The sequence below is a fragment of the Hypomesus nipponensis genome, chromosome 20 (genome assembly GCF_054491055.1).
Source record: "Hypomesus nipponensis isolate SF chromosome 20, ASM5449105v1, whole genome shotgun sequence".
Lineage (NCBI taxonomy): Eukaryota > Metazoa > Chordata > Actinopteri > Osmeriformes > Osmeridae > Hypomesus > Hypomesus nipponensis.
Window position 1 is genome coordinate 11,650,275 of NC_140380.1, and position 26,164 is coordinate 11,676,438.

The 26,164-nt window shown below is 47.0% G+C and overlaps 3 protein-coding genes across 4 annotated transcripts; 2 read left to right on the forward strand and 1 right to left on the reverse strand.

Annotated features, from left to right (window-relative positions):
• Positions 1-529: 529 nt before the first annotated feature.
• LOC146246407 (uncharacterized protein C11orf87 homolog) lies at positions 530-1,963 on the forward strand. Its single transcript, XM_084684187.1, has one exon. It carries the CDS (start codon positions 530-532, stop codon positions 1,025-1,027), a length of 498 nt encoding a protein of 165 aa, XP_084540313.1. The 3' UTR covers positions 1,028-1,963.
• Positions 1,964-3,370: 1,407 nt separating this feature from the next.
• Positions 3,371-15,158, forward strand: LOC146246408 (thread biopolymer filament subunit alpha). Its single transcript, XM_084683485.1, has 10 exons — positions 3,371-3,976; positions 5,102-5,313; positions 5,858-5,918; positions 6,430-6,525; positions 7,129-7,305; positions 7,983-8,108; positions 8,312-8,425; positions 8,754-8,860; positions 14,395-14,738; positions 15,032-15,158. The coding sequence occupies exons 1-10, from the start codon at positions 3,371-3,373 to the stop codon at positions 15,037-15,039; spliced, it is 1,851 nt and encodes a 616-aa protein (XP_084539611.1). The 3' UTR covers positions 15,040-15,158.
• A 76-nt stretch (positions 15,159-15,234) lies between these two features.
• Positions 15,235-25,718, reverse strand: mybbp1a (MYB binding protein (P160) 1a). 2 transcript variants are annotated; one of them, XM_084683886.1, is made up of 27 exons: positions 25,489-25,718; positions 24,919-25,014; positions 24,548-24,631; positions 24,371-24,445; positions 24,166-24,273; positions 23,729-23,919; positions 23,274-23,441; positions 23,005-23,122; positions 22,504-22,793; positions 22,207-22,317; positions 21,975-22,100; positions 21,492-21,698; positions 21,179-21,287; positions 21,011-21,104; positions 20,741-20,901; positions 20,351-20,446; positions 20,066-20,233; positions 19,709-19,882; positions 19,293-19,450; positions 18,192-18,326; positions 17,914-17,995; positions 17,543-17,674; positions 17,247-17,315; positions 16,930-17,043; positions 16,557-16,673; positions 16,296-16,417; positions 15,235-16,136 (listed from the first exon to the last, which is right to left on the reverse strand). In XM_084683886.1, the coding sequence occupies exons 1-27, from the start codon at positions 25,681-25,683 to the stop codon at positions 15,641-15,643; spliced, it is 3,996 nt and encodes a 1,331-aa protein (XP_084540012.1). In that variant the 5' UTR covers positions 25,684-25,718; the 3' UTR covers positions 15,235-15,640. The 2 variants fall into 2 exon arrangements, with proteins under 2 accessions (XP_084540012.1, XP_084540011.1); XM_084683885.1 differs by having other exon boundaries at positions 20,066-20,236.
• Between the last annotated feature and the right edge of the window lie 446 nt (positions 25,719-26,164).

Here is a 26,164-nt window from a genome sequence, read left to right on the forward strand (position 1 = left end):
ATGTCTTTGCCTCCCTGTAAACCCTTTGTTTGGATGCACGTATTGTTAACATAGCCTACTCATCGAGTCTGAAAAAGTCCGTTGCGTTTATTCTCGATCATTTGCCTATAGGCAAATAGGCTGTGTATTTATAAAACCTATACAACTACCCAAACGTTAATAAGTAAGTATTTCTGGTGTACAGCTAGACGTAGTCAATGTATGTGTTCAGTAGAGCCATGAGTTTGTTGTTATCTCTCTAAACGACGCGCACTTACCCGCGCCTAATAGCGAATTCAATTATTTAAATCATTCAATCGGGCGTGCCTTGAATGGTTATACCCTACGGGCAAAGACATAGCCTAGTCTTCTCACACAATTGGCATATCTAAATGTAGCATTTTTGCTAATCACATCGAGGTCTGAATTTGATTTGTCATTTAGGCAAACTAATGGGACAACCGAGGTGTTTGCAACCTTTACCCCCTTCTCACTGAATTTCTTGGAAAAGGACACAGATTCACCCAAAGAGAAAGCAAGTCAAATCAAAATGACGGCCGAGACCTCCGAGGGTGACGGGTTCTCCGTACCGCTGTGCTCCTACGTCGGGGCTTCCCAAACTAACGGCACCTGCATGGACCAGATGGAGCGATTCTTCCCACCTTTTTCCTCGACGTTTGCGCTCATCGTGCTCGTGACCATGATTGTAGGGATCATATTCGTCTCTCTGGCTACATTCCACTTCCACAAGAGGAGGATGAGGAAGAGGAAGATTCAACGTGCCCAAGAGGAATACGAGCGCGACAGCCGCAGCCCCGTGTCCTCCATGGGGAAGCGGGAGACAACAAGACCGTGTATCATTGTCCGGCCCGCGGCCAGAGATAAGGGGCACCGGCCGCTCTCCCCGGTCATCCAGAAATGTGATCAAAATATCAGTTGTCTCATTGAGGAGTCTGCTGAGCCGCCAACAGCAGAGAACGCATCAAAATTAGATATTCCACACATCGAACAAGGAGACGGACCACTGGAAGCTGTCACCTCGTCCTGATAAGGCTGCAGTCGGAACCGGGAAACGGAACTGTAGATACACCAAATATTCACGTTTTATTTCAGGGGAAACGGACTGAAAGAAGCTCTCTGTTATCCACTTGGAATTAAGAAAAGCAATATGGTACAATGAAGACCCCGTGACCTCCAGGAACAGAGGGCCTGCTGAAACGTTCACGAACATTTCGAGGGAATCGATCAGTGCCAAATCTGTAAATGTTGTATAAAAGTAGAGTCCGCAGTCTATTAGTATACCGTCGTGGAATGACTTCAGCAACGGACAATTTGTTATGGTGTAAATGAACGAAAGGTTGACATTTCTAGACCTGGCGCGAGGGCTGGACAGCGTGCTTGTTCTCCGAGGTGCTGAAATGTAGATCCATTGTCCTCCCGCTTATTAATGTGCCTCTTACACAATACTTTGTGTTGATGTTTATTGCAACTTGTCTTTAAGTATTTCCACGGCCTATGTAAACGAGTAGCCTTCCAGTAAGCAGCCCATGACTTTATATTTACTAAAGTTTTCTTTTTTTCTTCTTCTGATAATTCCTTAAAGAACCTGTGAACATCCCCATCACTCTACCGTCCCCTAACACTACAGCTTTGCTTTATGTATAAATCATTTGCCTTTTATCATGCTTCTAATGGGTGGTAGTAGATTTAATGTAAAATGTGGTGAAAGTGCTGACACCCTATAGCAAGGTTTCAATCGTACTGTGGTCTTATAGTGCTGCTGCATAGAGGACTGACTACTGGAAGTTCCAATATTTTTCTTCAAATTGCTTATTTTTGGTAGTAGTTGAAAGTACACTCATGTCTTCTCCCTAACGCCTGTTAAGACCACTTGGTAGCACGTGTTACTTCCTCTATAGGTCGGTATCTCCCGTTAGGACCTTCGGTCAAATTGAGCCCTAAGCATTTTAAGTATTTATGATGTATCCTCTGAAATGTAATAAACTAGGAATCATTGAGAAAAAAAAAGTATTTTCTTATTATTTATTGTTCAGTTGAAATGGAATTTGGTCAATAATAGGCATCTAACAGAACAGCTGTCTTGGTTAATTTAATGTGATAATACCTTATTATTTCAGTTGTGTGTTTATATAGATAAGGAAATATGTATATTTATAGTTTTTATGTTTGTCGTCCATGTTTTCCTGGTGCTTTCAGTAACATAAACTCTAAGAAGACTAGAATGTCCCTCGATAGCCTGGATGATATTAGGACTAATGTAGTCTCTTGAATCACCTCAAAGGACTGAGCGGTGACTCCTCCCACTCCACGGAGGATACGCCCCCCTCTCCTCCCGCCGTCGCTCGACGGCGTCCAGTCAGGCAGAACTCCACGGCTGGGGGACCCGCCTCTTGCTCCCTAGCAAGTCTCTGAGTGTTGGCCAGGAGCCAGGAGAGAGTGTTCCTAACTGTCTCCTCAAACAGCCACAGGGACTGGGCCCTTGCCTCTGGCAGGCATCCAGCTAACTGCTCTGCTAGTGGGGCTCTCAGAACGCAGTCCACTGTCTCCCCAGGGACCCCGGGGGGGGGGGGGGGGCGGGGGCGGGGGACACACACACACACACCAATAAAGCTTCAGTATTGACTCTGGAAAGGTCACACAAGCTAACGTGTTAAGACCGTGGTCCCCGGGGTGTGCAGCGTAGGGATGGAGAAGCCTGGATAGGAGGGAGACGAGCCGGACCGGAGGAGAGACCAGTGGATGTTCTCCAGAGCTGTCCTGTGAACGTGTTCCGTTGCAACGTGGCAGCTCCTTCCAGATGCTTCTGTCCAAAGCCTTGCTGCCTAGAGGGATTGCAGCAGTAAGAATAAAATATTCACCTGCCCGCCACTGGCGAAGCAACTGGGAATGATTGATGAGCTAATCTGTCAAACCAAGGTTCGCAATCTCTGAGAGGAGCGTTCGATTGCACAGCCCCATGAGATAACATTAAAACCAGCCTGTCAATCAACCAAAAAAGTAAACCTTGGAAGAAGAGACTTCCATATTAGCTCCCACCCCAACCCCCCCCCCCCCCCCTCCAGCACAGACTCTTATCTGAGCCCACAAGCATCCTAAAGGAATGCACAGGGTTGTCAAAACACATTGTAAACCGCTCCAGGACACGTGGGCAGGGTGTGGAGCTGTCGGCCTGTCAGGCAAACGCTGTCCTGCTGGTGCCCTGCCACGTCTGCTGGATGTGGGCAGAACATGGTTAGCCCTCAGGTAGTGAGCAGGCTCTCTCCTCCCTCCCTCCCTCCTTCCCCCCCTCCAGGGACAGCTGTGTGAGGGTATATAAGCCAGCGCGGGCCTGCAGTGGGTCTGCCTGTGAGGAGAGCACCAGGAGGCTAACATGGCAGAGACTAACCTGAAGATCAGTGGAGGGGCAGTGAGGTTCGGGGCCACGTATGGAGGAAACCGGCTCTTCTCTGGAAGGAGTCTGGGTGGAGGAGGAGGAGGTGGCGCAGGAGCTGCCCTCTCCAGGTCCTTTGGCCTGGGAGGAGGTGCGGGGCTGGGGATGAGAGCAGGAGGTGGGCTGGGGGGAGGCCTTGGACTGGGGCTGGGGATGGGTGGTGGCGGAGGAGGTGGTGGAGGGGGTCTTGGTCTGGGCATGGGAGGAGGAGGGGGTCTTGGTCTGGGCATGGGAGGAGGAGGGGGTCTTGGTCTGGGCATGGGAGGAGGAAGGGGTCTTGGTCTGGGTGGCGGGGGCGGCCGAGCGGCCTTCAGGGATGGGGTCGCCCCTCTCAGGGCTCGTCTCGGAGGCCGGGTTTTCAAGATCGGCGGCTACGGCTTCAACCCCTCCTTCCTGGGCTCCAGCACCACGGTGGATGCTGGCGTCAGCCCCGTGCCCAGTGTGGATCCCTCGCTGCCCTCGCTCGACACTGTCCAGGTCACCCGACTGAAGGAGAAGGAGGAGCTGCAGGTCCTCAATGACAAGTTCGCCACCTTCATAGACAAGGTTTGCCTCCGCACCACCGTGGCTCGCTCTGTGACACACCTTGGCTAACGCGGAGGACTCCCTCGTTGGCCGTAGCAGGGGCGTGTATATTTTTTCTCCGAACACATTGGAACACATGTCATTCTTGTGCGCTTTTTCAAATGCTTACCACTGGCGTTAGTTCTAAGTAATCACTTAGCCGACACTTTTCTCCATGTTGAACGTACTAATAGTGCGCACACAAAGTAGGCTAAAGCTAAGATTCCATACCTAACATAGCAGTCTTCAACAAGCAAGCGTTTCAATGTTTGTACGTGCGCTATAATAAATAAATAAAATCTCACCAATAGGGACATCTGCTCACACAAGAACATTATGTTGTGGATTATTTCTCTGTTGATTACACTCTGCTTCCGGTCTCATCTGGATCTGATCTACTCTTACTTGTAAAGGTACTGTATTTAATATGCTGATTGAACCATGCATAATTTATACCCCCCCCCCCTCCTTCAATCTAAACCCAGTGAAGACGGCGATATCCAGGAAACGTTGTCTTTAGCTTTTGATTTATTGCGGCGGCTTGTTGCTCAAATCACTATCGTGCTTTAGGTTCCAACAGACTAGCTGTGTGATTCACGATTGAGTCAATATCCAATAAAGTCAACCAGCCTCATTCAAATGCCACAGGTTCAACATCGTTAAAGGTTGAAAATCCACTTTCACTTCACCGGATCAATGCGCTGAACCTTTTTGATCAACATTCTTCGTTTGTTAAGTAGGCCCTTGAAAGCTTCCGGTTTCAGACGCGCGAAAGATTGTTCTGATGCTGACAGCATCAGTGGCGATGTGTCCTGGTTTAGGCCACTGAAATAAATTGCACAACAGTCAAGGGATTATAGCCTTAAATAAGTAACATTCTAATCCAGTGGTTCGGGCAGGGTACACAATTGACGGCAATTGATGGTAATATGCGTTCGTCATGTTAATTCCATGGTAGCGTAGCTAGTGACTAATGTACGAAAGGCGCCAGCCAGCTGTGGTTAAGGGCCTTGTGCTCTAAACTGATCTGTTATTTTTTACGTTCTAAAAAAGGTCTATACTAGGCCTACTTATTCAGCGACTCTTCTTCTTCTCTCCCCCCTTCAGGCGCGTTCTCTGGAGCAACAGAACGCCGTTCTGAAAGCCAAGATCTCGATGTTCACCAATCCGGACCAAGGTGGGCCGGCAAGCACCTCCATCCTCCTCACCTCCGCCATCGGCACCTACAAGACCCAAATCGACAGCCTGTCGGCCACCAAGGAGTCTATCATCGCTGAGATCGAGCACTACAGGGGCGTGATCGACGACGTCCAGAGCAGGTGGGGCGCGCATACTAACCCCTTTGGTAGGTTTCCCAAAACACACATTTTAACCCTTTTGGTAGGTTTCCCAAAACACACATTTTAACCCCTTTGGTAAATTTATCAAAACACACATACTAACCCCTTTGTTCCATTTCCCAAAACACACATACTAAGCCCTTTGGTAGATTTCCCAAAACACACATACTAACCCCTTTGGTAAATTTCCCAAAACACACATACTAACCCCTTTGGTAATTTCATCCAAAACACACACACTAACCCCCTTGATACATTTCTCAAAACACATACTAACACCTTTGGTAAATTCCCCCAAAATACACATACTAACCCCTTTGGTAAATTTCCCAAAACACACATACTAACCCCTTTGGTAAATTTCCCAAAACACACATACTAACCCCTTTGGTAAATTTTCCAAAACACACATATTGCCCCTTGGTGAATTTCCCAAAACACACATACTAACCCCTTTGGTAATTTCATCCAAAACACATACTGAACACATGAACGGTGCTGTAACATGACTTGACACCGGCAGGTACGAAGAGGAGGCGGCACAGACCAAGTCCCTGGAGATGGACTGGACCACCCTGAAGGAGGTATGCATGTGTCGAGGAGGGAAAGAAGAATCAGCATTACTGAATTTTCTTTGTGTTGGAAACTAAATAGTTAACATGACCTGTTATTTTGATTGACTCCTCAACGTCTTCAGAGACGAGTTTAGAGTAAGAGTCAGCAGGGTGTTCTCGAGGGGGTGTGCTGGTCAAACCTCCTAACCAGGGCACAGTCTCCTGCCTGCGGGCTGGCAAACTCACCTGACTCACCTGGCTGCTGTTCTCACCTGTCTGCTGATCTCACCTGGCTGCTGTTCTTACCTGTCTGCTGTTCTCACCTGGCTGCTGTTCTCACCTGGCTGCTGTTCTTACCTGTCTGCTGATCTCACCTGGCTGCTGTTCTTACCTGTCTGCTGTTCTCACCTGTCTGCTGTTCTCACCTGGCTGCTGTTCTCACCTGGCTGCTGTTCTCACCTGGCTGCTGTTCTCACCTGGCTGCTGTTCTCACCTGGCTGCTGTTCTCACCTGGCTGCTGTTCTCACCTGGCTGTGTACAGGAGGTGGACCACCTGTACCTGAGCATCTTTGAGCTGCAGACCAGCATCGGCGGACTGGAGGACCAGATCTCTCTCTCCAAGCAGGTGTACGATGCTGTGAGTCTCATCACTGTCACCATCTGGTCTAATATTAACTAAAGTATTTCAGTCAGGTTTTGTGGTGTCAGTTATATTTCTGTATGTGTGGTTTGAAGTCTTCACTGCAGTTGCAGATTAGGACATTTTTCTCCATTCTGTTCGTCCCCTCAGACCCCCCCCCCCTCCTCCTCCCTTCTGTGCTACATTAAAATGTCTCCCCATCAATTATGGAGATTCTGACAATCTGGGAGGCAGCTTTCACCACTATGCACTAGGCACCAGTCACCTCACACACATACAAACGACAATCACATTGGAAAATCTGCACACATTCCCTTCCCCAGGTCTGTGACTCATTCTAAAACAGCTGTGGTAGTTATGTTTACTCTGTGACCAGAATCAATATTTTCCGTAAGTAGTCAGAGTGGGATTGAGAGGACACATACCTTGCGTGATGATAAGGCTACCATAATTTTGTATAAACAGTGTAATGACTTGATAAAAACACAAGTTAATTTTAAGTCTCACAGTAGCCCCAAAGAAATCCTTGCTTTCCTGGTTTGCTGGGAAGACAGTGTGTTTCCTGTGTTAACCCGCGTCCTGTTGGCTGTGGTCTGTCAGAAAGTGAAGGAGGTGAGGAACATCGTGACAGGCAGCGTGAAGTCGGCCTTCTCCATCTCCGTGGACAACACTGCTCAGGCCCAGGACCTGACCTCGGCCCTGGCAGACGTCAAGTCCCACTACGAGGCCCTGGCCCAGCGCAGCAAGCAGGACGCTCTGCTCTCTGTACAGGACAGCGTATGTGGAAGGGAGGGAGGGAGGCAGGGAGGGAGGGATGTATGAATGGAGGGATGGACTGATAAATGGAGGGATGGATGGAGGAATGGATTATTCATCCCCGGGGATAAATTGATTTTTCCACCGTCGACATGCAGTCGTCAAGGATCCCATTAACACTCCCTTAAGTGTCCAGCTGCCAGACCTGTTTACGTCTTAGCATGGCCTGTACCGCTACAGTCATTCATACAGGTATACCTGCCTCCGCTACAGTCATTCATACAGGTATACCTGCCTCCGCTACAGTCATTCATACAGGTATACCTGCCTCCGCTACAGTCATTCATACAGGTATACCTGCCTCAAGCAAATATTGATTCTGAGCCAAAATTAGACGTCACAATGTCCACCCTTTGTCATCAAACCCACAGTGGATGATCCATCCATTCTGAGTGACTGCTCATTTCAGGTCCACGCAATCCTGTGTGTCTGTCGCCCCCTTGTGGCTGGTTTAAGTACAGCAGTCAAACTCCCATAAAGGGGGGCAAACACAATCATTTACCCAAATTAGATAAATGAGAAGAGAAACAAATGGCTAACCGATCCGTTAAGTCTCTCAAGCTCACTCACAAACACCAACTTCATCATGAGCTCATTCACGCTGGCTAACTTCCCCTCCATCTCCAAATCTCTCTCAGATTTCTATGATGTCGCTGTCGTCCCAGCCCAGCAACCAGAGCCTCACTCAGTCCAAGGAGGAGCTGCGAGTCTACAAGCTCCAGATTGACTCAGTTCAGAGAGAGATCGACAGGCTCAAATCCCTGGTAGGACCCCCCTCACCCCCCCTGATTCTAACAATGATAATAAAATATTAACGTACGATTATTGAGCTCACTGAGCCAAACGTCACTTTCCTAAACGAAACAAAAATCCTCTGTCGATAAATCTGAAACTATATTTTCACGTTGGTCCGCCGCTCGCCCCAGGTGATACAGACCTCAGTAAACGCCTCCTGACTTTATTGCAGAACATCCAGATGGAGTCCCAGGTGGAGGAGGCAGAGTCTCACTCCTCCTCCCACACAGACACCTACCATGAGCAGCTGCTTACCCTCCGGTCCCAGCTGGACGACATCCGCAAGGTAACACACCACGCGTCACACGCTCCTTAACATGGGGAGTCAGATGGCTGAGCGGTTAGAGAATCGGGCTCTTAATCAGAGGGTTGCCGGTTCGATTCCTGGCTGTGCGAAAAAGACGTTTCTTTGGGCAAGACGCTTCACCCTACTTCCCTCGGGGGGAATGTCCCTGTACTTACTGTAAATCGCTCTGGCTTTGGCTTAGAGCTAAATGACAAATGTGAATGTAAACGTCTATTCATGTCTTCTGACATTTAGTCACATCAAGTCCCCTGAATGTCTGGGATTGCCAACCTTATTTTTAAATATTCATTTCTGTATTTCCACAAAGCAAATCACCCATTACGGACAAGAGTACCAGGAGCTGCTGGCCAGTAAAATGTCCCTGGATGTGGAGATCACAGCGTACAAGAAACTTCTGGACAGCGAAGAGACAAGGTGAGACCTGTTAACCTGCTGTTGGTGACAGAGTAGTCCCCCAGCACACACACACACACGGGAAGGCGGCCTCCTTAACTGAAAAATGCTGAAGGAAACCCTGCTAACCCCTTTGGTCATTTTTTGGTTGTTTTCCATCCAAAACACACATACTAACCCATTTGGTAATTTCATCCAAAACACACATGCTAACCCATTTGGTAATTTCATCCAAAACACACATGCTAACCCCTTTGGTAATTTCTCATTGTTTTCCATCCAAATAACTCATGCTAACCCCTTTGATAATTTTTCGGTTACACTTCAGTCATTTACCATCCAAAACACACATGCTAACCCCTTTGGTCATTTTTCAGTAATTTTCCATCCAAATACCTCATGATAACCCCTTTGGTCATTTCATCCAAAACACACATGCTAACCCCTTTGGTCATTTTTTGGTTGTTTTCCGTCCAAAACGCACATGCTAACCCCTTTGGTCATTTTTCTGTCATTTTCCATCCAAAACACACATACTAACCCCTTTGGTAATTTCATCCAAAACACACATGCTAACCTCTTTGGTCATTTCATCCAAAACACACATGCTAACCCCTTTGGTCATTTTCCATCCAAATTCCTCATGCTAACCCCTTTGTTTATTTTTTGGTAATTTTCCATCCAAAACACACATACTAACCCCTTTGGATATTTTTCATTCATTTTCCATCCAAATACCTCATGATAACCCCTTCGGTAATTTCATCCAAAAAACACATGCTAACCCCTTTGGTAAATTGACAAAAACACACATGCTAACCCCTTTGATAATTTTTTGGTCGTTTTCCGTCCAAAACACACATGCTAACCCCTTTGGTCATTTCTCGGTCCTTTTCCATCCAAAACACAGATGCTAACCCCTTTGGTCATTTTTCGGTCATCCTCCATCCAAATACCACATGCTAACCCCTTTGGTTATTTTTTGGTTGTTTTCCATCCAAAAGTCACATACTATCCCCTTTGGTCATTTCATCCAAAACACACATGCTAACAACCCCTTTGGTCATTTTTTGGTCGTTTTCCATCCAAAACACACATGCTAACCCCTTTGGTCATTTTTCGGTCATTTTCCATCCAAAACACACATACTAACCCCTTTGGTAATTTCATCCAAAACACACATGCTAACCCCTTTGGTCATTTCATCCAAAACACACATGCTAAACCCTTTGGTAATTTTCCATCCAATTACCTCATGCTAACCCCTTTGGTCATTTCATCCAAAACACACATGCTAATCCCTTTGGTAATTTCATCCAAAACACACATGCTAACCCCTTAGGTCATTTTCCATCCAAATTCCTCATGCTAACCCCTTTGTTTATTTTTTGGTCATTTTCCATCCAAAACACACATACTAACCCCTTTGGTCATTTCATCCAAAACACACGTGCTAACCCCTTTGGTCATTTTTCGGTCGTTTTCCGACCAAAACACATGTTAAACCCTTTGGTAATTCTCCATCCAAATACCTCATGCTAACCCTTTTGGTCATTTCATCCAAAACACAACCCCTTTGGTCATTTTTTGGTCATTTTCCATCCAAATACCTCATGCTAATCCCTTTGATTATTTTTTGGTCGTTTTCCATCCAAAACACACATACTAACCACTTTGGTCATTTAATCCAAAACACACATGCTAACAACCCCTTTGGTCATTTAATCCAAAACACACATACTAACCCCTTTGGTCATTTTTCAGTCATTTTCCATCCAAATACCTCATGGTAACCCCTTTGGTCATTTCATCCAAAACACACATGCTAACCCCTTTGGTCATTTTTTGGTCGTTTTCCATCCAAATACCTCATGCTAAGCCCTTTGGTCATTTCATCCAAAACACACATGCTAACCCCTTTGGTCATTTTTCGGTCATTTTCCATCCAAAACACACATACTAACCCCTTTGGTAATTTCATCCAAAACACACATGCTAACCCCTTTGGTCATTTTCCATCCAAATTCCTCATGCCAACCCCTTTGTTTATTTTTTGGTAATTTTCCATCCAAAACACACATACTAACCCCTTTGGATATTTTTCATTCATTTTCCATCCAAATACCTCATGATAACCCCTTTGGTTATTTTTCTGTCATTTTCCATCCAAAACGCACATGCTAACCCCTTTGGTCATTTTTCTGTCATTTTCCATCCAAAACACACATACTAACCCCTTTGGTAATTTCATCCAAAACACACATGCTAACCTCTTTGGTCATTTCATCCAAAACACACATGCTAACCCCTTTGGTCATTTTCCATCCAAATTCCTCGTGCTAACCCCTTTGTTTATTTTTTGGTAATTTTCCATCCAAAACACACATACTAACCCCTTTGGATATTTTTCATTCATTTTCCATCCAAATACCTCATGATAACCCCTTTGGTAATTTCATCCAAAACACACATGCTAACCCCTTTGGTAAATTGACAAAAACACACATGCTAACCCCTTTGATAATTTTTTGGTCGTTTTCCGTCCAAAACACACATGCTAACCCCTTTGGTCATTTCTCATTGTTTTCCATCCAAATAACTCATGCTAACCCCTTTAGTAATTTTTCGGTTACATTTCAGTCATTTACCATCCAAAACACACATGCTAACCCCTTTGGTCATTTTTCGGTCATCCTCCATCCAAATACCACATGCTAACCCCTTTGGTTATTTTTTGGTTGTTTTCCATCCAAAAGTCACATACTATCCCCTTTGGTCATTTAATCCAAAACACACATGCTAACCCCTTTGGTCATTACTTGGTTGTTTTCCCTCCAAAACACACATGCTAACCCCTTTGGTCATTTTTCGGTCATTTTCCATCCAAAACACACATACTAACCCCTTTGGTCATTTCATCCAAAACACACATGCTAACCCCTTTGGTCATTTCATCCAAAACACACATGCTAAACCCTTTGGTAATTTTCCATCCAATTACCTCATGCTAACCCCTTTGGTCATTTCATCCAAAACACACATGCTAACCCCTTTGGTCATTTCATCCAAAACACACATACTATCCCCTTTGGTCATTTCATCCAAAACACACATGCTAACAACCCCTTTGGTCATTTTTTGGTCGTTTTCCATCCAAAACACACATGCTAACCCCTTTGGTCATTTTTCGGTCATTTTCCATCCAAAACACACATACTAACCCCTTTGGTAATTTCATCCAAAACACACATGCTAACCCCTTTGGTCATTTCATCCAAAACACACATGCTAAACCCTTTGGTAATTTTCCATCCAATTACCTCATGCTAACCCCTTTGGTCATTTCATCCAAAACACACATGCTAATCCCTTTGGTAATTTCATCCAAAACACACATGCTAACCCCTTAGGTCATTTTCCATCCAAATTCCTCATGCTAACCCCTTTGTTTATTTTTTGGTCATTTTCCATCCAAAACACACATACTAACCCCTTTGGTCATTTCATCCAAAACACACGTGCTAACCCCTTTGGTCATTTTTCGGTCGTTTTCCGACCAAAACACATGTTAAACCCTTTGGTAATTCTCCATCCAAATACCTCATGCTAACCCTTTTGGTCATTTCATCCAAAACACAACCCCTTTGGTCATTTTTTGGTCATTTTCCATCCAAATACCTCATGCTAATCCCTTTGATTATTTTTTGGTCGTTTTCCATCCAAAACACACATACTAACCACTTTGGTCATTTAATCCAAAACACACATGCTAACAACCCCTTTGGTCATTTAATCCAAAACACACATACTAACCCCTTTGGTCATTTTTCAGTCATTTTCCATCCAAATACCTCATGGTAACCCCTTTGGTCATTTCATCCAAAACACACATGCTAACCCCTTTGGTCATTTTTTGGTCGTTTTCCATCCAAATACCTCATGCTAAGCCCTTTGGTCATTTCATCCAAAACACACATGCTAACCCCTTTGGTCATTTTTCGGTCATTTTCCATCCAAAACACACATACTAACCCCTTTGGTAATTTCATCCAAAACACACATGCTAACCCCTTTGGTCATTTTCCATCCAAATTCCTCATGCCAACCCCTTTGTTTATTTTTTGGTAATTTTCCATCCAAAACACACATACTAACCCCTTTGGATATTTTTCATTCATTTTCCATCCAAATACCTCATGATAACCCCTTTGGTTATTTTTCTGTCATTTTCCATCCAAAACGCACATGCTAACCCCTTTGGTCATTTTTCTGTCATTTTCCATCCAAAACACACATACTAACCCCTTTGGTAATTTCATCCAAAACACACATGCTAACCTCTTTGGTCATTTCATCCAAAACACACATGCTAACCCCTTTGGTCATTTTCCATCCAAATTCCTCGTGCTAACCCCTTTGTTTATTTTTGGGTAATTTTCCATCCAAAACACACATACTAACCCCTTTGGATATTTTTCATTCATTTTCCATCCAAATACCTCATGATAACCCCTTTGGTAATTTCATCCAAAACACACATGCTAACCCCTTTGGTAAATTGACAAAAACACACATGCTAACCCCTTTGATAATTTTTTGGTCGTTTTCCGTCCAAAACACACATGCTAACCCCTTTGGTCATTTCTCATTGTTTTCCATCCAAATAACTCATGCTAACCCCTTTAGTAATTTTTCGGTTACATTTCAGTCATTTATCATCCAAAACACACATGCTAACCCCTTTGGTCATTTTTCGGTCATCCTCCATCCAAATACCACATGCTAACCCCTTTGGTTATTTTTTGGTTGTTTTCCATCCAAAAGTCACATACTATCCCCTTTGGTCATTTAATCCAAAACACACATGCTAACCCCTTTGGTCATTACTTGGTTGTTTTCCCTCCAAAACACACATGCTAACCCCTTTGGTCATTTTTCGGTCATTTTCCATCCAAAACACACATACTAACCCCTTTGGTCATTTCATCCAAAACACACATGCTAACCCCTTTGGTCATTTCATCCAAAACACACATGCTAAACCCTTTGGTAATTTTCCATCCAATTACCTCATGCTAACCCCTTTGGTCATTTCATCCAAAACACACATGCTAACCCCTTTGGTCATTTCATCCAAAACACACATGCTAATCCCTTTGGTCATTTCATCCAAAACACACATGCTAATCCCTTTGGTCATTTCATCCAAAACACACATGCTAACCCCTTAGGTCATTTTCCATCCAAATTCCTCATGCTAACCCCTTTGTTTATTTTTTGGTCATTTTCCATCCAAAACACACATACTAACCCCTTTGGATATTTTTCATTCATTTTCTATCCAAATACTTCATGCTAACCCCTTTGGTTATTTTTTGGTCGTTTTCCATCCAAAACACACATATTAACCCCTTTGGTCATTTCATCCAAAACACACGTGCTAACCCCTTTGGTCATTTTTCGGTCGTTTTCCGACCAAAACACATGTTAAACCCTTTGGTAATTCTCCATCCAAATACCTCATGCTAACCCCTTTGTTTATTTTTTGGTTCCAGGATCAAGTCAGGTGGGGGCGTGACAGTGCACATGTCCAAGACAGCGAGCGGTGGAGGAGGAGGTCTAGCCCTTGGAGGAGGAGGGGGTGGAGGAGGGGGTGGAGGAGGGGGTGGTGGTGGAGGTCTGGGTGGAGGATACGGATTGGGAGGTGGTTTTGGCGGGGGTTACGGTGGTCTGGGAGGGGGGCTAGGAGGAGGGTTGGGTGGTGGGTTCGGAGGCCTGGGTGGTGGTGGGTTCGGAGGAGCGCTGCTAGGAGGGGGTGGAGGGTTCGGAGCGGGACTAGGAGGTGGAGCCAGCTCGTTCGGAGGGAGCAGCTACATGTCAGGCCTGAGCAGTAGCGCACGTGAGTACAGCCACACCTCCTCTACTACAGATCAGGCTCCTATAGGGAGAAACAGGAGTTACCCTCCTGTAGGTAGAAACCTAAGAAAGAGGTTGATCTCCAGGACTAGGGTTGGACATTAAACCTATATGAGTATAAAAACCAACATTGGTATTACGCAACATGTAGCCATCCGTGTGTCACTATGAATATACAAATCATGCTGCTATGTGTTAGGGTCACCTGATGCAAGGTGTTTTGTAAGACGTGTGTGTGTGTGTGTGTAACCCCCTGGTCCTCTCTCTCCTCCACAGTCTACTGAAGTCCTGCTAGACCTGCAGTCACAGAACAGGGGAAACTGTCGCACCACCTGAAATCAAATATGATTTGACTATCTAGATACTGTACCATAACCCAGGAATTGTAATAAATAAAGGAATTTAATCGCACAAGCGTTTGTGATATTGTGTCCGTAATACATCCAATCATATATACCACCAAAATAAACCCCACAAACCAGTGTTATATGGTTTAATTATACGAAGGTCCAGCTGTTTACCTTTGCCACACATCAGTACATTTGTAGCACTGTAATACAAAGGACAATCACTTAAAAATCTGGGAGCTGTATAAATCACAAACGGGACAACCCAACACAAACACACACCTTCCTGAGAAGGATCCAAAACAAGGTCCATGACTTTGTATAAAAAAACCGAGTTATCGACAGAAGCTCTCTCCACACCCCAGGGCTGAACACCTCCCCTCTGAACACCTCCCAGCCTGTGGGTCGAGACCCGCTAACCCTCTGCTCACAGAAGCGCCCTCGGGGATTTGAAAGTTCCTAACAACAAGCTTTCCAGTGGGAGGGAAGGAGAGGAGGGAAAGAGAGGGTGAGAACTTGAAGCAGCAGGATGTAGAGTCTACTGTCCTCCTTCGCTCTGTTTTCTCTTCTGTTTGGAGGTCTTCTTCCCTGGAGGCTGGTTCTTCTTCCCTGGAGACTGGTTCTTCTTTCCTGGAGGCTGGTTCAACTTCCCTGGAGGCTGGTTCAACTTCCCTGGAGGCTGGTTCAACTTCCCTGGAGGCTGGTTCAACTTCCCTGGAGGCTGGTTCTTCTTCCCTGGAGGCTGGTTCTTCTTCCCTGGTGGCTGGGCCTTAACCTTCTTAGCTGGAGGCTGTGAAGGACCCTCTTCTCCTCCTCCTGCTCCTCCAGGTCTTTTCCTCTTGTTTTTGTTCTTCTTCTTCCTGCCCTCTCCCCCAGGTTGGTCTGCACTGGCCACGGCAGCGCCTTTCTCCGACACGGGCACTTGCTTCTTGCGGTTTTTGCGTTTCTTGCTTTCAGGAAGGAAACCTTTCTTCTTCTTCGCTGGAGCTTCCTGTGCCTGGACGTCTTTCTGGGTCTTCGGAAGTTTTGGCTTCCTGTCAAAACAAACACAAACGGAGGATGACATTCAAGTACAGACACACTCCCCACCATCAATACCTCACAACCACTAACCCTAACAGAGATAATGGAAGGGTTCTGTCATTGTTTGAGTAGGTTGTGTGTTGTGATTGGCTCCTGGGAAGGTGACTCACTGGACTCCAAAGTGCTTCATGATGGCCCAGTAGATGTCGGCCAGCTGACCGCTCCTGAAGCCAAGGACCTGGGAGAGACACCGCAGCACGCCCTGCATGCGCTCAAAGTCCACCTGCAACTTCTGGAGAGAGACCCGGAATATGAGAGAGGCAGAGACAAGAGAACAGGAGGTTAATCAAGTAGGTCATGAGCGTTGACGTTTGTCAAAATAACATTTAAATGAAACATGTTTGCATTGAAACAGTGGAGTGGAGTCTGACCTGCTTGTTGATGAGTTTGACCAGGGCGTTACAGAGCTCCAGCACCTTGAGCACCTTCTCCTGGAACACCTTGTTCTTGCTCTGCACCGCCATCTCCTTCTCCACAGCCTCCAGGCTCTGAACATGAACACCAGGAAAACATGAAGCTTTCACATCCCAGGAGCGTGCAACCTCCTCCTAGTACTGGACCCCATCCCGTTACACAAACTAAGACTTGTTTCTCAACTGCTTCACTGCTGTATATGTCAATAAAGCTGACAAGCTGATCTGACAAGGCTTCCAGCAGGTTTGTGAGGGGGTGAGTCTGGTGGGAGGGGGTGAGTCTGTGAGGGGGTCAGTCTGGTGTGGGGGTGAGTCTAGGGGGGGTGCTCACCGTAGACAGCTGCTCCAGGACCCGGTGACACAGGTCTGTCCAGGGGGAGCCAGCCAGCAGGAGTTGCACCTCCCTGTTCTGCACCGCCCCCAGGACCAGCGCTGAGGCCTGGCCCTAACACACAGAGAGAGGAGAGGCACACACACACAGAGAGGAGAGAGGAGCGCACACACAGAGAGAGGAGAGAGGAGCGCACACACACACAGAGAGAGTGAAAACAAAGGTCAAACTCTACAGTCCGTCAATCCACACAGCAAACCATCAGCGTGTCACTTCAGACCAACGCGTGTTAGAAGTGGTCTCGTTGGCGTGGTTACCTGCTGGTGGTCGCGGACGCCAGCGGTGATGTATTCTACGGCTGTGTCCAGCAGCTTCACACCCAGGACCTGCAGGAGCAGAAACAACTCTAGAGGCTGGGTGGAGCTCAGAGCACTGAACTGAACATCCAGTCACAAGCTCAAATCCCCCGCAATGGACGAAAGAATCTGCTAAATTATTATACTGCTAAACCTATTATAATATTTAAACAACACGTCATTATCAACGTTTCTGATGTGACGTCCTCAGGACGGAGTCAGAGCGCCTGCAAGGCAGTGTGTGTGTGGTGCCTCACAGGGAAGCGTGTGAAGAGATCGGTGAACATGTGTCCTGTGAGCGAGCTCTTCCTGCGCGTCATGAAGGAGACCAGGGCCTCCTTGAACATGGCCGCTACCCTCTCCAGATCCAGGCCGCCCGTGAAGCTCAGCTGGAGGCAGAGGGGGGGGGAGCAGATCGGCACGTGTGTTTATCAAACACGTCTGCTAATCAGTACATTACCAAACCCTGCACACACATCTGATAACATTAATACATTATTACTACGACACTCAGAAAGGATCAAAGTAAACTCGTTTTGCTCTCTCATGTCTTGTTGTTCATACGTGGCATAAAATGGTTAGGTAAGTGATACGTTTGGGAGGTGATGTTTTAGGAGCCTTAGTTTACCTTCTCTACAGTTGGGACGTCTGCTTTGGTCGTCTCCTCAGAGGCTGGCCCCCGGAGCACCTTGACCAGGTAGAGACACGCACTGGGACACAGGAGGAGAGGAGCTCAACATGAAGGGTTCTCTGCTTTCAAAACACCTTTACAGCCGTCTGTTAGCTTTCAGAAGAACTACTTCCTCTTCACGAGACCAAATGTGGTTCATACGGTTTTTTTCTAGACGAATACTGATCGAGCCTCAAGTTCTCCCATGGTTACCGCTACGATCTAGGTGGACTCACCTGAAGAAGTAGAGAGAGACGGAGGAGTCTGACAGCTTCTGGGTTTTGGTCAGGAGCTTCTCCAGCAGATCGTGCAGCTCTGCCTGCCGCTCGCTCACGGTCCTGCAGTACAGCTTGGCCCGGCACAGCTGGTTCCTGGAAGACACGCTTGTTACAGACTGGACTGTTTCATTTGACACAAAGTTCAAAATAAATGTAGAAATTAACATTCAGTTGTGGAGCAGTTTGCATAGGCAGGATAAGTAGTACGAGAACATTTGAAAAGGTATTTTTACAGGTAATAAAAAAAAAGTATAACATAGTATACACAGTATATGTATTGATAAATTATAAATATTTGATAAATTATATTTTACATTTAAAAATGTATTTGAAAGTCCAACAGAAGATTAAGGAGAAGAACTGAAGCGTTCTCACACACACACAGTGTGACAGACATGTCCGTTCTCACAGTGTCTCTGTGGTCAGACGGTGACGGGGTAATGGCTTCCTACATGCGTCTGTTTGTGTATATCTGAGAAACAGCAGCGGTGAAAAGTGCTTTGTATAAATAAGCATGTATGTGTCTCACTGGATAAACAGCACAGGGCTCAGGCCTTACCGGAGCTGCCGGGTTCGAATCTGGCCCGGGGCCTATGCTGCATGTCTCTCTCTCTGTGTCGTACTATTTACATAAACAGACGTGTCACAGCACGAGCCTCGTATGTATTCATGTATTAGACAGGTATTTATCTGAGTCATTTCTACCTGTATGATCACTACTGCACCTGTGAGACCGCTCTGCTGTGGTGTTCCTAAAAGCAGGAGTGTGTTGTGAGCACTGTGGTGTTTCTAAAAGCAGGAGTGTGTTGTGAGCGCTGAGGTGTTTCTAAAAGTAGGAGTGTGTCATTTACATTTATTCATTTAGCAGACGCTCTTAACCAGAGCGACTTACAGTAAGTACAGGGACATTCCCCCCGAGGCATGTAGGGTGAAGTGCCTTGCCCAAGGACACAACGTCATTTGGCACGGCGGGGAATTGATCCGGCAACCTTCTGATTACTAGCCCAACTCCCTCACCACTCAGCCATCTGACTCGTGTGTCGTGAGCACCGAGGTCACCTGAAGATGTCGGCAGCCTTGCGCAGGAAGTCCTGCTCCTGCTGGTCTGTGTCTGAGCTCATGCCCGCCTCGATCACCCCCAGCAGGGGCTCCACCATGCCCAGCACCAGAGGGCTGGAGCCCTGCTTGGACAGGAACACCTCCACCAGGTCCAGCACCTGCAGACACACAGCCTTCACTTCACACGCCGCTTATGACATCACATATGACGTCACATATGACATCACACACCAATCCTTTGTAATAGAAAAATGTCACGTTTAAATTTGACTGTAATACTACTGCTACTAAAAGCATATTTGATTAAATGATATTATATGTGAAGAAGCGGTTTGTCTAGTTGTGTGGTTTAAATCAGCTAATATATGACAACATATTCCAACTAAGAAAGGCGGTAAATCTTCCTGAAGAGGCACCTTGATCTTGAAGTCCCTCACTAGAACCCTCTCCTTGCGGGCGCGCTCCTTCTCGTGCTTCTTGGCCTCAGTTTTCTTCTTCTGCTCCAGGAAGAGGGCGGCGATGCTGCCGTCCAGCTTCATCATGGCCTCGTCATCCATCTCCTCGTCCTCGCTGTCCTCGCCCTCCACAGCCTGGGGACAGGCTGGATGTTAGCTCGCTGCTTACGCTTCACATCTGAGACTACAAGCCACATCACTCCTTATGGCACATGTATGACACTCATCCAGGCTGATTTATTATACATGTAGAATGGATCATTCATGTATTTTTTATATATTTTTTTAAAAACAAACAAAAAAATAGGAGGCACCTACCAGGGCATTCTGGTTCTGCAAGACCTTCATAAGCTCGATACGGAAGTTCTGATCCACCTCTGCTGTTTCCTGCATGGGCTCATCTTCCTCCTCCAACTCATCATCATCATCATCATCGTCGTCATCGTCGTCGTCGTCTGACTCATCTTCTGATGCGTCAGAATCTTCCTCCTCGGGTCAGAAAGTAAATCACACAGAATTGGCTTCAGCTCATCTCCACTTTGGTTCAAGTTCATCAGCCTTTGTATTCATATAAACAGGTCCAGGTAACATCCACACCCTCACCTCCATGTCTTCATCCTGGTCGTCGTCTTTGCTTTTCTTCCCGTCGTCGGTCACCACCACGGCACTATCCTCCTCATCCTTGTCCGGGTCTAGAACCTTCCAACCACAACCGCACGATTAGTGAAACAAACCCTCAGTCACTGAGGAAAACCCTGAATAACATCCTGTGCTGAAAACAAGAATCGTCTTTGGTTATCTGAGGCACTTCTAGATATTCAGTTTCAACGGACAACATTTTAAAGGGCCAAATGTTTTTTTGTTAATGGTGTAATTATTTCAATCATGAAATTGCAGCCGTTCTGTGACTTAACGGCCAATGAAGATATCTAACGTGCTCAGTATTTCTCTCTCGTTGCCCCCCTCATGCCCCAGTGTGCAGCTGCCACCTACATCCAGGATGGCGTTGAGCGCGCGGGCCGTGACGTGAGGGCAGATGTCCGTGAACACGGTCTTGCAGACCTGGCGGATGTGACGGCTGGGCTGAGAGAGCAGCGACAGCAGGATGTCCACCACCACCTCGGCCCAGTGCGGCTCCTCCTCCTCCCCCTCCCCTGCACCCACACGGACGGCAACGTCCGTCAGCATCTCTCTCACAACTACCATTTGTGTTTTGTGATTGTATAATGACACGGCACATCGATCAGTATGGTGAGGTTGTACCTCCCGCCTTCTTCTTCCTCTTTGACTTCCTCTCCTGGGCCTTCTGCATGCAGCTCTGCAGGTCTGTCATCAACTCCACAAAATCATCCGGAGCCTTGACAAGCAACACACACACATGACACAAAAGCTCTCACAGCTGTCACCAAACCCCCCCGCAGACGAGCTCACCTTGAACAGGTGGATGCCGACCAACAGGAAGAGCTGCTGGAAGACCCGCCCCTCCGGGCTGTTGGCTTTCTCTGCTCTCTTCCTCAGCGTTGCCACCGACAACAGCATGCTGCAGGGGCAGACGCACAGATCAGTCTCATCGCCTCTCTGACAGAACTCTGGAGCGCAGTGTGATGTCATGCAGGGTCAGGTGGATGTAGGAGGAGGTGTGCCCGACCATAGAGGTCTGTTATCTGCACGATATCTCCCATCATCCCACGTCCCTCCCTTCTGTACCCACAAGCTGCTGCGCCCCCCAGCATGCGTCAGCTACCTGTCCCAGGCCTGTCTCTGCAGGGTGCTGAAGGGCCGCGTGGAGCAGGCGTGCTGCGGCTGCCTCAGCAGGCTGTCAGCAAACTGCACCAGGAAGTAGATCCACATGGAGCCGTCCAGGCGCACCCCGCGGACGCGGCGCTGGTTGAGGGCCTCTGCCTCTGGGGAGACACCCAACACCGGCAGGTGGTTCATGTGCTGCAGGATGCTGGAGGAGTCAAGATCATTTAGAAAGCTTATTTGACAGAGACAAGCGATGGCCAAAGTGCTGTATGGTCAGGGTAGCAAGGTGTGTGTGTGTGTGTGTGTGTGGTGGTGGGGTTACAAGAGAAAAACATCTGTCAGAGTGAGAGAGGTGTGTGTTCCAAAAAACATCTCAACATTACATCTTGAACAAGATGTAATGCTACTCAACTGACTATCCAAGCACACTTTATCGATGCAGCTGGCTAGAGGTTCCTCTCTAAAACGATCAATCTCTCACCCAAAGATGCCGTTGACGAGGACAGCCCGAGTGCGGTCGTCCAGAGGGACAGAGAGGACAGCCTCTGTCTCAGGGATATCCGGGGTGGCCTTTGCTGCACTGAAGAACGCGTGGAAGAACACAAACCTGGCAAACATGACAGCAGCAGTTAGCATCTATGCTAACATCTATGCTAACACCAAAACACAACGTCAGCAGACCAGCGACGGGGGCCACAGCGGAGCTAGCTCACCTGGCTATATCCATCACCAGATCCTCCTCCTTCTTCACTTGACTGTTCTCCACTATTGAGACGAGACGTGGAATAATCCACTTCCGCAGACGGAATATGGAGCTCTCTTTCCTGTGGGCAAACAGGGACTTTAGGTTGGAAATACAGAATAGGGATCCTAAACATAGGAACCTAGATATACAGTTCAATACAAGGCTTCCTAAACGTGTGTGTGTGTGTAAATATATATATTTATATATATATATTCACAAAACTCTGCAGGAGCTTAAAGACCCTCCTCACAGTCTCCGTACTCACTGGCCTCCCTCCTCCTGGTTCTCCTTCTGCCTGCGGGTGCTGAAGTCCAGACAGGCATCCATGTGAGGGTGGAGGAACATGTCCTGGAGCCAGGCCACGTAGCTCCTGAGGACCTGGGGCTGCAGGTGAGACAGCACCCTCCACACGGAGGGCACCACCGGGTAGCCCTGGTTGGTGAGCAGGGAGAAGCCCTTCATCACAGCCATCTGCTTGTCCTCGTCCGGACAGCCACGCAGGAACTCGCCCACGTTAGTCTCCATCTCCGGGGCGAACTTAAAGCGGTCGGGGAGCTGAGGGGGGCATGTCGGGCAGGGACATTGAGCACTCTCACAGAACATCCACTCAAACTAAACGAAGCGGGCGTGGATGTAAAATGAATATATTGCATATATAATGTTGGATATTGAGGTCTAAAGTCTGCAGAGACTCTGATATGTCCTTTACCACTAACATGTACTTTCTGAGATGTTCCTCTGTTCAGTAGAGGAGCTGAGAACTGACCTGGGCGGAGACCACGTGTTCCCCGTAGTGGCGCATCACGTCCCCAGACAGCACCTGCTTGATCTGGGACAGGGACAGCAGGGGCAGGGCGCTGCCCAGCAGACGGAACGCCAGGTAACTGGGGGGCGTGGCCAGACACAACGAGAGGTAAGACTTTCTCACCAGTACTAGAGGATTCTCCCCTTCCACATCAACTAGCATGGTGTTCAAAGCATTTTGGATATTTCTGAGAAGCTTGGTAATAGTTCTAATGTTAATGATGTGCTTACTGCGTGGGGCCTGGCGGGTCTTTGAGCATGCCGTTGATGATGGTCTCGTTCCAGAAGAGCTCGAAGTTCTTCTCCTTCAGAGACACCTGCAGGAGGTCCAGAGCCACACCTGGCAGCTGCTGGTCCTTCTTCACTGAGCGAGCCGCAATCCTCAGCACCTCTGTCAGCCTGGGGGGAGAGGGAGGGAGGGAGAGGGGGGGAGGGAGGGAGAGGGAGGGGGGAGAGGGAGGGAGAGAGGGGAGGGGAGGGGAGGGGAGGGGAGGGAGGGAGGGAGGGAGGGAGGGAGGGTTAGAACACAAGGTTGGTCAAGACAGACACTCCTTTTCAAGCTTCATCTGGACTAACTACTCTTAGATGCTAAAAGCTGCGATCGGAAAACGGTGACCCCAAAAAAATATCCATAATTTGATCATCAAATGATTCATTCATTATATGAACATGATGAAGTGACCCACTTGGGGATGTTGTCGGGGGTGACGATGGTGGAGGTCCCCAGCAGCTTGTGGAGCTTCTTGGGCTTGAGGACCTGGGGGAAGCGCTGCAGGGCCACCAGCAGGAGCTGCAGCTGCTCTGGGGTGCTGAAGGCTGACGACAGGTCACTCTTAAGAGCCCCCAGCAACACCTCCTCAAAGACCTCCACGGGGGTCTGCAACACACACACACACACCAGACACACACACACACACACACCAGTTACACACACACACACCAGACACACACACACACACCAGCCACACAGACACACACACAAAAAAAACTCTTTATGATAACAATAACAACGGAAGATTAATCCAAGTTTGAAGGCAACTTAAAGTGTGAGTAGATCCTTGATCTTCTGCTGTACTTCCTACTTGTACAGCGCTCAGGTTAAGGTTTGTCCAGCATCAGTTACCTCGTTGAGGATGTCCACCATGGTCTTTCTAGGAAGATCTTTCAGGTGTTCCCTGTGCTGGGAGAGACTCTGGAGGAGCTGCACACACTGCAACACCACCTGGGGTTCCTGGAACACACACACGTCACACAACGTCAGATACACGTCACACAACATCACACACAAGCTGCACTTCTTAAAAAATAAAATAAATAGAAAGTCTTACCTTGGAGAGACGGCTGGACTGAGAGAGGGCAAGCACACCAAAGAAGTTTCCAAACAACGCATTTCTGATCAGTTTCTGCAGACGACACACACACACACACACACACGAGACCTGACAGTTAGCCCTGGGTCTGCAACTTGCAGAAGCAGCTTCAGCTGAGAAGACAAGTCTGTTTACCTTCTTCACGGTCTCCAGGTTGTGCTTCTCTTTGATCAGATCCAGCGCGCTCTGCAGAGGAACATCTTCAAACACGCTCAGAACCTGAAATTCACAAACACAAGTCAGCATCTTTTGCTTTACGGTAAGTGAGATGAATAGATGATTCGATAGACATGTCTGAATTATTGCTTTGAAGACGTTTGATTATCTGACATTTTAGGGGAGAATTTTTAAAAATAATAACAAAGTGTTAATTTAGTGCTACATCCATAGCAAAACACACAACAGTAGGATCTGAACCTGCTACGTCTTCTGAAGTCAAATGCTTTAACGCTGAGCTATAGCTATAGCTGACTATAACTGTACCCCAGGAGACAGGTGTTACCTACCTGACCCAAAGCCAAGCTGAACCCGGGCCGGGCTACCTCCCTGGTGTGGCCAAGCCCATCTACCAGCCTCTTCAAGGTGTACTTCAACTCATCAGGCTGAAACAAATATGCATAAGACATATTATGGATCAAGATTACTGAAGCTGCTGCCACTAACACAGATACTTCAGTTATTCGGTCCGGTTAACGGAAAGTTGGAAGGCTAGCTTTGAGGGGGAAAACGGTCATTTCATACACAGTTTTGACAACTCAGTCAACTGTCCTGTGAATAGGAACCGTTTGGATCTTTAGCGTGGGGAACTCCGCTGTGTCTGGTGCCTTTTAAACTCACAACACACACGTGGCCGATGTGACGTATAGTTGCAGCAAAGTTGAGTTGGCTAAGCCAGCTAGCAGAGTATGAGCCTGACATTATTACTAAACTTTCTTACATTTGTTTGAATACGTTGCATACGTATCGTTTCCACACCACCCACTTAAGAAGTTAACAAACTAGTTAGTCAATGATTGAAACAGTACAGATGGCTAGTTAGCAACTAGCGATCTAGCTAGCTGAAAATATACACGTACCTTATTACTGTTTTTTAAATACTCTACGAGATTTTCAATCGCTTTTAATCGTATTTCCTGTTCGGATTTTGCGATGTCCCAGAAGAAGTCAAGGAACTCTCGATTCTGTAAGAGAATACCCTTCGCATCAGTTACTTTTGGTCGCACTGGCTCTGTTTCTATCTCCCCCATGTCTGCATGCATTACATTAGCCATGCAAGATCCCCGTGTGTGTTTCAGAGAGAAACGTGCTTGACCCCAGAACAGAGTACTTCCGCGTCTAGCGGAAATGAACAACATGCCATAAATTGGTAACTTGTAGATATTTACAAACATTAACTATTATAATTATGTATTATAACAATTGTAAATTGGAGTATAAATGTAATATTTTCAATGTATTCAGTTGTTTTAATGACGGCAATACATTTGACTAGATTACTTGTGTGAAAAGTAAAACCAGAGCCTGGTAAAACGTAGGCTAGAAAGGCGGGAAAAACATAATCCAACTCATCATTTGGGACTGGAGTGTTTTTCCTGTGCTACCTATTGAAACCCCAAATGCATAGACAGCCTCTGTGACCAACATCAAGACTAGTGACAGACACGGGATGCAAGAATCCATCTGGCTAAAATCAAAGTTATTCGTTGTGCCCGAACCACAGTGCCCCCTCCCTACCCCCGAGGTGTGGCGTGA

Coding starts and splice junctions, on each gene's coding strand:
- LOC146246407 (XM_084684187.1), top strand. CDS start 530: ATGACGGCCGAGACCTCCGAGGGTGACGGGTTCTCCGTACCGCTGTGC.
- LOC146246408 (XM_084683485.1), top strand. CDS start 3,371: ATGGCAGAGACTAACCTGAAGATCAGTGGAGGGGCAGTGAGGTTCGGG. Junction 3,977..5,101: donor TCGCCACCTTCATAGACAAG/GTTTGCCTCCGC, acceptor TCCCCCCTTCAG/GCGCGTTCTCTGGAGCAACA. Junction 8,426..8,753: donor AGCTGGACGACATCCGCAAG/GTAACACACCAC, acceptor ATTTCCACAAAG/CAAATCACCCATTACGGACA.
- mybbp1a (XM_084683885.1), bottom strand. CDS start 25,683: ATGGCTAATGTAATGCATGCAGACATGGGGGAGATAGAAACAGAGCCA. Junction 25,015..25,488: donor ATTTAAAAAACAGTAATAAG/GTACGTGTATAT, acceptor TATTTGTTTCAG/CCTGATGAGTTGAAGTACAC. Junction 24,446..24,547: donor ACCTGGAGACCGTGAAGAAG/GTAAACAGACTT, acceptor TGTCGTCTGCAG/AAACTGATCAGAAATGCGTT.